Consider the following 10,416-nt stretch of genomic DNA (forward strand, 5'->3'; position numbering starts at 1 on the left):
ATTGTTGATTATAAGCTTCCTCTTGTTTCAGGTGCATTGATTTACAGCCGCTGATAACAATCTTGTTTGAGGAGAAATTAAATGACCATGTCTCATATGCTTTGTGTGTGTGTGCGTCTGTGTGTGCTTGTGCGCGCTTGCATGTGTGTGTATGAGTCGATCTAGCCTATCCGTGGGCTTTGACACAATACTCCACATTCCAATGGGATTTCTCTTCGTTGTGTTCAATATGCGCTCATCATACAAGTTCTGTATATTCAATCAGGTGTACAGTAGCTATGTTATGATATTTTTGACCTTCCCTCTCTGCCAGTATGCACATCCATGTTTCAACAGCATCTAAAGTGTCTCTTGTACACTGTACTGCATGTGAATGTCTTGTTTGTGAGTACTGTATAAACAGGGTTCCATTTCTTTATCTGTTCATTGTCTGCTCGTCTTGGGAAAAGACAAGCTGATTGTTTTTCCCTCTATGTGAAGAACATGGGGTGGTTTTATTTCCTACAGTAGCTCTTAATGATGCCGTCCGTGTGATGGCTAAACGGGTGGTGGTAGTGAGCCTGCAGTAATGTCCCTGGGTCCTTCTGTGTTCCAGGGTGAGATGGAGTGGCAGGGGGAGCTTCCTCATGACCATGCCTTCGTAGATCTGCTTCCTCCCGGGGTCCCCAGCGAGCTGGACCTCCAGCAGCTCCTCCGAGACACGGAGGACAAACTCAAACTCAACGCCTGCAGGTCAGCATTGCACCACATCCTGTAATAATAATAATAATAATACATTTTATTTATAATAATGCACTTTTCATTCGAAAATGCTCATCAGTCCCTCAGTCAAGCCCTATACCTCACAGGACCCTTTGAATGTGATCATTCCTGGCCTCACACACAAAGACACACACACATACTGTGACATCAATATATCCTGTGACACACACACACCCACACACACACACAAACTTGTCTGAAGAGTCCTTTTGAAATGGTCCGAAATATTGATTTGTACTTTAAATGTATCTTTCTAAGAATCAGTCAATCTGTGTTTTTATACAGTACAATTGGAAATTGGGAAGACCCTCTTTTGTGCTCTGTATGCAGTCATATTGATTACGATGGTTTGTGTTTTGTTAGTGTACAGTATACATATGTGCTCATACACATGTTTGTGTGCACGTGTGTGTGTGTGTGTGTGTGTGTGCGCATGTGTGTGTGTTGTGTCACAGGACACATTTCAAGCCATTTCTAACCAATATCAAGGAATGCAGCATTGTGGGGGGTTTTCTGTTTTTGAGGATCATTTTAATCAGACCTCAAACTTTGAAAATACAAACATCTCATTTTAGTATTTAGAATAAAGAGGAAAAAGGTTAGGGTTAGTTAGGCATGCAGTATTTGACAGTAGCATGGCAAGACTCTCTCTGTAATCTAGGTGAATATAGAGGCCAGAGTGTGCTATTAGAACCATGGAAAGTCACAGAAATGTCCCATGCAACACATTCTTCCACGAATCAACATGTCCAAAAACTTCAATGAACCCTGATGTTACAGTATGGTTGATTAAAAGAAGTTGTCGGTCGGGGCACCCCAGTGGCTCACCCCGGTGGCGCGTACCATGTAAAAGCTAGTCCTCACTGTAGCGGCATGGGTTCAAATCTGGCCCATGCCCTTTGCTACATGTCTTCCCCTCTCTCTCTCCCACCTTTCCTGTCTGTTCTTCAACTGTCTTGTCCTAATAAAGCAGAAATGTCCTAAAAATATATTTAAAAAAAGAACTTGTCAGTCTAGAAAGTGAAAGATTCGGTTTGATGAAGTTATAGGCCTAGTTATAAGCCTTCTCATAGGCCTTTTAGTGTTTCAGCGGCATGTATGAATGACCAAGACATGGAACATACAGTATGAGGAGCAGATCTCTGTGGGAGGGAGGGAGGGAGGGAGGGAGGGAGGGAGGGAGGGAGGGAGGGAGGGAGGGAGGGAGGGAGGGAGGGAGGGAGGATGAATGAGTGAGTGTAAAAGGGAGAGAGAGAGATCTATATTTCAGCGTTTTTCTCCTTTGTGCTTTGGAGAGAGGCGAGGACAGAGGATGAGGGACAAGCTCAATGTGCCGAGGGAACAAAGCCCCTCGCACTGGCGCCATTAGCATTGGGGGCCTCATCCCCCCGTTTTCACCCTCTCTCCATCCCTCTCTGCTTCTCTCCCAATGGGAACGTAATAATTGAAGATTCCACATCTTGAAACGAAAACCCTTGGGTAGGTAATTCAAGGCTTATTACTGAAGGATGGGGCATTTTTCTGCTTTCTAAGCATTAAAGGGTTATTTTGTGTTCCTGGAGATGGGAGAGGGATACCCATTATGAGAACAAAGGGAGCCAGATAGTGGAGAATTGCTCTAAAAATAAGGCGACCCTCTTCTCGTTCTGTTCCGCTGGTCAGTCAGTATTGGATTTATCTGGACCCATTTGAGCACAGGCAGGGAGCAGGGGGCAGGCTAGGCCGCTCTTACCTCAACTAGGGTGGGCTGCTGTCACACACACACATGTGGACACACACACACGCACATACCGTACACCACACCATACACTACTGTACATAAGCTCATGCACATAAGCCACACGCGCGGGCAAACACACACACTCACTCACTCACACACTCTCACACACACACACACACACACACACACACACACACACACACACTCACCTGCTGCCTAATCCACTTATCAGTGTCTGGGACAAATTACCAAAGAGAAGGAAGGAGAGGAAAGGGAAGAGGAATGAGGAGAGAGAGAGAGAGATAGAGTGAGAGTGAGGGAGAGAGAGAGAGAGAGAGAGAACCAGAGAGCTGCCCACTCCCGTGAAGACTTTAACCTATTTATGGGTCAGAGTGGCTGGCCTGCTCCCAGCTCTCAGATGTCAGAGATTTGCCTAAGAGCTGCTCCCTAATTGAAGGAGATTAAGATAGGCTGACAACGGGGCCTGGCTCCCCAAATTGCAATGCTGTAATCCATTAGATTTCATCAGGCGGGACCCTTGCGGAGGGAGGCCACCAGGAAACGCCTCTAATGAAGTGTCAGAGCGGGCCAGGAGAGTGCAGACAGACGGGCCTCGGGTTTCACACTGCAAAGGAAATGGCTCTCAGTAGCCGCCTGCCAATCCAGCTCAGAGTAGGCCCTACATGAGTACTTTTTATGTTTGGTCAGTGGACATAACCACAGAATTAAACTAGTGTGTGTGTGTGTGTGTGTGTGTGTGTGTGTGTGTGTGCGTGTGCATATGTCTGTTCATGTTCGTGTGTGTGTGCTTGTGCGTGTGTTTGTGCATGTTCCAGTGTGTCTTGTTTGTGTGTGTGCGTGCGTGTGCGCACGTGCATGTATGCACGTGTGTCTGTACTATACCCTACTTGTACGGACATGCACTATCAATGCATACAGTATGCGGAAAGTAACTATCTGTGATTTGTGTGTGTGCGCGTGCGTGTGTATCTGTACATCCAGCCGGCCGTCTCAGTGGCTGGGCTGAGGGCAGGGGAGGGCACTAAGTGGGCCACAGACCTGGCTGGTGAGCCGGATCTGTTTCCAGCCTGTTCACCGAGGCCCATTCACTCCTCTCCCTGCACAGAATGGGCCCCTTTGACGGCGCAGATATTCGGTTCCCGGGCAGCCGGCCTGGCGCTGACTGGAGCCGGGGCTTACATTGTAAAGAGATCTCTTCCTGCTGCCCCGTCCCTCCCCTGCCCCCCCCCCCAGCGCCACAGACAGCCAGCCCACCCACACAAAAATTAATTCTGACAGGGAACTTAAGATAACGTCAAAGCGCTGACTAATCGCGGGATTGGGTTTCCGTAAGTCACGGAACTGTGAAACTTGCCATCATATCTAATAAAGGCCTCCTCCTCCTCCCGCCCCCCAACCCCCATCCCCTCTGTGGAGGTGGCAAGGCAGAGGACTGTCATACGGGTTCTGGCTCCGCCTGTCTGAGAAACAATTAGGTTTCATCTGGCGGCCGTGGAGGGGGTGGGTGGGGTGATTGACACGTTTGTGGAGGGACCTAAAGAAACCTTTCCTGCACTCATCTCCTAGGGTTTTGTTCAGGCTGAACCTCTGCTCCGTCCATTGGCTTGTTTCACTTCTCTCGGATCGACCGAGGCTTTGTGTGTGTGTGTGTGTGTGTGTGTGTGTGTGTGTGTGTGTGTGTGTGTGTGTGTGTGTGTGTGTGTGTTTCTCTCTTCTCCCGAACGAGCGTTTCTCCCTCAATTCTCTCCTCTCAACATCAGCCCCCCCATTCTATCCGTCTATCTGGCCGCTGAGCTCCTGTGCGGAGCTGAGGGGTCGGGGCTAATCCCACAGAGTTGATTAGTCTGCAGGTAGCTCCCTCACCCCCGGGCTCCAGGTCGGCGCCCCATAGTCCATCTGCTATGAGCCGCCCGCCGTCGCATTCAATCAAACCGTAAATCCTGCAGCGAACCTGCACAGGTGTGATAATTGAAAGAGAGGGGGGAACGAAGGCAAATCCAAAGAGTACGGAGATGGAGAGAATACTCCCACTCGATTCCGGGGAGCTTGTTAAGTGTCATAAAACTCAACTGACACCGGGGGAAGGAAGTTTCCCCCCCAGCCGCTCCGCGCGTCGCCGGGGTGTCACAGCTCGACTTCAGTGGGTGTTTGCTTGGTGTTTGTGGGTGTGCCGCGTGTGTCAGCGGGGTACGCTTGTGCGCGCTGGAAACATTGACGTGATTGACATCCGCGGATGTGAGTGACATTGATAATGAAATCTATAAGTGTTCGCAGGTTGTCAAATCGGAGAGGCGGAGAGGTGTGTTAGGGGGCGAACCGGCGTATTTTTATGAAGTTGCGAGGCAGGCTGAAGCAAGTCACAGATGGAAGCTCATTTAAGACCTGCTGCCTGTGTAAAGACCTGGGGTGGAGCCCAGAAGCACACATCCACATTTATGAGCACCATTAAATAGACTTACTCGGCAGCCCTCCGCGTTTCCGAGGCACATTCAATCACTGTCCAACCATTACATTGGAAAGTGTAGATAAACCCCTGTGTTCTCAACAGTTATTCCACTCTAAAGCCTCGCAGTGGACAGGTGAAAAGCACCAACGAAACAACTGCAGTCGAACGATACATTATTGTAATTCCATGAAGTGTGTATCTGCACAGTAGCTCTGGGCTATCATCTCTGCTCATGCACAACATGACAGGTCTCTGCTGCCCTGCTCAGGTCTCATATGCACACTAACGCGCATGCTCTGGCTGTCAACCCCTCAGCCAGTCCTCTGAAAGACTCATAAAAAAAGAAAAACGAAGAAAACATCTGGATAACAAAAAAGGGCGCAGTATTCAATCGACAAAGATTTGGATACAGGTTGGTAGTCGGTCTATAACATTTTATGTCTCACGTTTTTCCCCTGAATTGAAAGTGTGTCACGTGGAGGCGTTGTTTAATGTCGCGCTGTTGTCAGACATCTGGATGTGTGCATGTCCTCGGGACAGGCAGGAGGCACTTTATAGGCCTGGGGGAGAGGACGAGCTGTGGGGTGGTAAAATGGAACTGGGTCTGTCTCCTTTCTCTCTCTCTCTTACTCTCTCTCTTACTCTCTCTGTCTCTCTCTCTGTCTCTCTCTCTCTCTGTCTTTTATAATCACACACAAACACACACACACACACACTCACAAAGACGGGTGTGCATTGATTTGCATGGAAACAACTAAACATGGCGAGCCCGAGGATGTCATTTCTAATCTGTCACATTAAAGAGAGACAGAATTGCTGATGCAGTGTGTTAACATGTTAGTCTGTGTGTGTGTGTGTGTGTGTGTGTGTGTGTCTGACGAGGGAATGAGAGAGACGTGACACACCGAGGCGTCTGTATCAGACTTCTGTAACACCACTTCACAGCAGACACTCAGTACACACTCACTCACAGGATATATTGATGTCTGTGTTCATTACTGCTGATGTATCTCTCTCAGGGTATGGTGTGTGTGTGCGTTCATGTGTGCCTGCGTGTGCGTGCGTGTGTGTCTGTGTAGCATACAATGCTATGGGGATGATGGCAGTGGCAGCCTCATTGTGAGTGGCATGTGTCTGTGTCGCCCCCCCCCCCCCCGCAGTATTGAACAGAGTCTGAAGGAGCTCCAGGCGAAGATGGGAGAGTCCTGCACGGGGGAGCGTCCGCCCAGCCCCGCGGAATGCCTGCAGTGGTTCAGTCCACGGAACCCCGGCGCTGTCAGGCCTGTCGCCACGGGACACCAAGAGCTTCTGGACTTCCTGAGAGCTCTGGTAAACCACGACAAACACAAGACATGATGCAACACGCCGGGCCGTCACCATATCAGCCTTTCGCTGTTTTCTATTGAACCCGAGCTGTAGAAACTGGCGGTGCGTGGGATCCGTCACACTGACATGTGTACACAGCCACGCTGACACTGTTCATCACGTTCTCTGTGCGTTCCCACGTCTGCCGCCATGGCGTTGATACGGTACCTGGCTGTTCTTTGATACCTCATCTTCTCTCCGTAGCAACACTACCTGCGGTCGGAGGAGGAGGGGCGCGAGGACGCCACCCTCCAGCTGCTGTTGAACCTCTCCTCCCAGTGCGGCGTCTCCTTCCCCAACGCCCCCACCCACCTGACTTCGGCCGCCGCCGCCAACCCCCCCCCGCCGGTCCACGCCGTCCGCGACGACTCGGCCCTGGAGGTCCAGGAGGCCTGGGACGAGGTGCGGCTCCTGCTGCGGCGCCACCTCCTGGACCGGCTGGCCGCCGCCGCTGCCCGCGGCCTCCTCGGTGTGGCCCAGAGGATACAGGTCCTTCAGCAGCTGTGCTTCCTCCACCCCGAGACGGAGGTTCTGTGGCGCTACCAGGGCCTGAGGGGCCAGGCCGTGCTGTCGCTGCTCCGCGGCGCCCTGGGCCCCGGCGCCGGCCCCGGGGGGGAGACGGGCTTCGACAGGCTGCCGGCGGGGCTGCTCGCCGCTGCCCCGGCTCTGACCGAGGCCCTCCGGGAGGAGCTCCACGTCCTGAACGCAGTGGCGGAGCCCCACGCCGCCCTGGGCTTCCTGAACGCCGCCTACCTCGGCACCGTGGCCCGGGAGCTGGCGGCCGCGATGGAGAGAGAGCGCGAGAACGCGCTGAAGGATAACGCCGGGCTCTGCGGAAAGGCCCGGAAGGCCTCCGCCAGGGCTAAGGCCTCCGTAGGTTCGTTACTTTCTTTTCCCACGTCGTCTCTCCATCTCTCTCTGCCCACCTCTCCACTCTGCTCTCCAGGGCCTCACAGCTATTCTGCATTCAACTCAGTCATTTTACACTCATCAAATGTGCTAGATGTTTTGATGCTCTTCACTGAAGGCTTTTCATTGTGTGTGTGTCATCGAATGGACAGGTCAGCGGGTCATTGAATCGTGTAGGTCCGCGGGCAGCAGATAGCCTTGTGAGGCGAGACCTTTTTGGGGAGGACTCTCCAGCTGTGAATAGAGAACAGAGAACATGTAGTGGCGGGAGTTCGAACGAGACGCCGCGGTAGAATAGGACACAACGGGCGAGACCTCCATGGAGACTGTTACGACCCTCCAGAATACATAGTAATATGTGTGTGTAATTAGTTTGTACCTAAGTGGTAATAACAAACAAAACACGGATAACAGAATAACAGGATCTCGAGCAGCTGAGGTGTAAATACGTGGAAACCAAACTTTCAACTGGTGCCAAAATTAACATAAAAAACTTGAGCCAAAAGGACAAACTACATAACTAACTGAAATTAATGCAGGTAACTAAAACTAGAAAATAAAACCCTACCTAACTACACTGAGGAGCGGGCCAGGTAACTGACCAAAAGTACAAAAAGACAACTTCCGCCTGCCTGTACATTTATACCTACTGTACTTGTACATACACCCATACGTACGTATTATGTAACAGAGATGGAAAAGATGGCCTCGGCCATTTCGCCCGGGAACGAGCGAAGCATAGCCTACACGCCGAGGAGCGGTGTTGAAAAGGCGCGACGCGTCACCTTTGATAGGCCTCTCCTCGTGCGCTCTCTTTGTCTGATTGGCCTGTTTACCGGTTGCCAAGGGTAAAGATTTGCAATAAAGAGCGATAAAGTGCTCGTCGTTGTTTACTCTGCGATCGCGGTGCATATGTCAGTCTTCCCCCGTGGGCTGGAGAAGAGCGCTTTTACATCTGCCACTCTTCCATAAACACACAAGCCGCCTCTCTTCCCCGTCTCTCTCCCCCTCCCCTTAAACGCGAGATGAGAGGAGGCAGCCGGGATAATTGGCCATGCGTCAGTTAGGCTGTTTGATGGCGGAACGTGGCGGCTACACACCTACGTGCCGCTCAACAAACCGTCAAATGTAGCACCGGAGGCAGAACACGCCACCGAAGGGAGCTGGGGGGCCCCGCACTGTGGAATGATGGGAAATCTGTGGCGTTTTTTTTGTGTGTGCCTGCGTCTGTGTGAATACAGTCCCCCGTGCCGCTCACATGGGGGCTGAGCTCTGAGGCGGACTACAAGTGGCGGCCATGTTTTTTTTTTGCCCTAAATATGACATGTAAGGACATATAGCCCTAAAAGTAGCCTTAGAAAACCATAGCGGATTTCACTTTATAGACTATTCATCGTGGCATGTGTGTGCAATTTGATTTCCCTACGACGCGTACGTTTCAATCATACACCACAGGAGCAGCACAGACGATTATCAATACAATTATGGCGGATTAAAGGGATATATAGAGATCTGCTGTGTTCACAGATGTCTGCACAGACAACACAGGGATCGTCAGATCTCTCCATCCCTCATGTCTCTTCTATGCAGCGTTTTTGTTTATTTTTCTCCTCCCATGCAGTATTTTCCTATTCTGTGTTTGTGTGTGTGTGTGTGTGTGTGTGTGTGTGTGTGTGTGTGTGCGCGCGCGCGCTGTGTTGAGAGGAGATATGCCTGCGAGGCCGCGCTTCCCTCTTCTCTCCCTAGGGAGTGCTGTCTGTGGCTTCAGCTACTGTCAAACCACTGAAGCGTTTAACAGCGTTCACGCCGGGACGTGCCACTTCTTTTAACCTCTCCGTCTGAGAGGGGGGGGGGGGGTGGGGGGGGCGGCTCTGACATTGTTCCCAGACAGATGTGAGGGTCTCAGCCCTTTGTAGGCTTCTTCCTCCCCATCCCTCGCTCATGCTCTCCTCCTTTCTTCTCCCTGCTCTCTCTCTCTCTCTCTCTCTCTCTCTCTCTCTCTCTCTCTCCGGGTGTAATGGGGTGAGCAGAGAGACTCAGTCTCCTAGCCAGTCGGCTTGGCTGGTCAGGAACAATACCTGCTTAGACCTCGCTCGCACACCTCGCCGAGTCTGCAGGAGAGTGGGACGTGCGCGTGCGTAGTTGCGGAAACGCACGTGCTTCTCAGGCTATACTCATTCTTTGTGTGCACCGTCTGGAAAAATAGCGTTTATCTGTGTTGCTCTTGCACTCTTTGAATACTATCAAGACTGTATGTCGATAGCACTTCCTGCCGCAGAAAATAACGCGGCCTTTTAAAACCAACGTCAAAAGCGAATGATCAACTTTCCATATGGCGCATAGGCTACATACAGTATACAGTAATTGCTCGGCACATTGCATACCATATGTGTATAAAACGGGACCGACGTACTTTGCATGCACAGCATGAAAAGCGTTCAATCTCGTTCTCCCCCCATAGACCGTCTACACATTACCCCCAAGTGCAGGCGACGGCGTCCCCATTCAGACATCGCGGATGTCGTATTTGCATTTCATTGCCTGTCACTTCACCATACGGGCACGGCTGTGCCTTATAGATGAGCAGAGGGTCTGAGCGTGTAGAGAACATACAGACGCGCTCACCTTCCCCCAGCCGCCCTGCTCTCTACGCTCTGCTCTCCGCTCTTTGAACTTGTCTTGTGTGAAAGCGCAGCACGCCGGGGCCTATTCAGCAGGGAGAGCGCTTCATAGCGGGCGCCGATAGCTCAGGCTTCTGCTGCCGCCACCGCAGAGGCTTCTGGGGATTGGGGCTACTTGGGAACGGAGTCTGTTAATATTTAATAAGACCCGCTCTCTTCTCCAGATCCTATCTGCGGCTGGGTTCACACAAGCTGCCGGCGAGGGCCGTGCGCACACATGCAGCCGTGTAATTATGACTGGGGGATGATGGGAGCGTGTGTGGGAGTGTGTATGTACAATGCTGCTGCGCGTGCTGCCTGTTTGGCTGATTCTCGTGGCGTTATTCCCCTCCCAACACGCATGTCCTTGCCATTGAAAAGGCCCTTAATAGTAACTTGTTTAATAGTAAATGGAGCTGTCCGCTATTTGAGTGTGTGTGTGTGTGTGTGTGTGTGTGTGTGTGTGTGTGTGTGTGCGTGCGCACTGTTGTGTTTCTGTCTTTTGTGAATATTCACATTCACCGTGTCCGTGT

At 51.4% G+C, this 10,416-nt stretch overlaps 1 protein-coding gene across 1 annotated transcript in view; it reads left to right on the forward strand.

Moving 5' to 3' along the window:
* Nucleotides 1-601: 601 nt before the first annotated feature.
* Nucleotides 602-10,416, forward strand: part of kiaa0825 (KIAA0825 ortholog) — a gene marked incomplete at both ends in the record, with an annotated part of 95,234 nt that continues 85,419 nt past the window's right edge. Inside the window, 3 exons of the mRNA XM_084456845.1 lie at nt 602-732; nt 6,110-6,278; nt 6,519-7,191. Of these exons, the coding sequence (XP_084312971.1) occupies nt 602-732; nt 6,110-6,278; nt 6,519-7,191 (973 nt within the window). The remainder of the gene's footprint in view (nt 733-6,109; nt 6,279-6,518; nt 7,192-10,416) is intronic.

Source organism: Borostomias antarcticus (assembly GCF_949987555.1).
Source record: "Borostomias antarcticus genome assembly, chromosome: 23".
NCBI classification, from domain to species: domain Eukaryota; kingdom Metazoa; phylum Chordata; class Actinopteri; order Stomiiformes; family Stomiidae; genus Borostomias; species Borostomias antarcticus.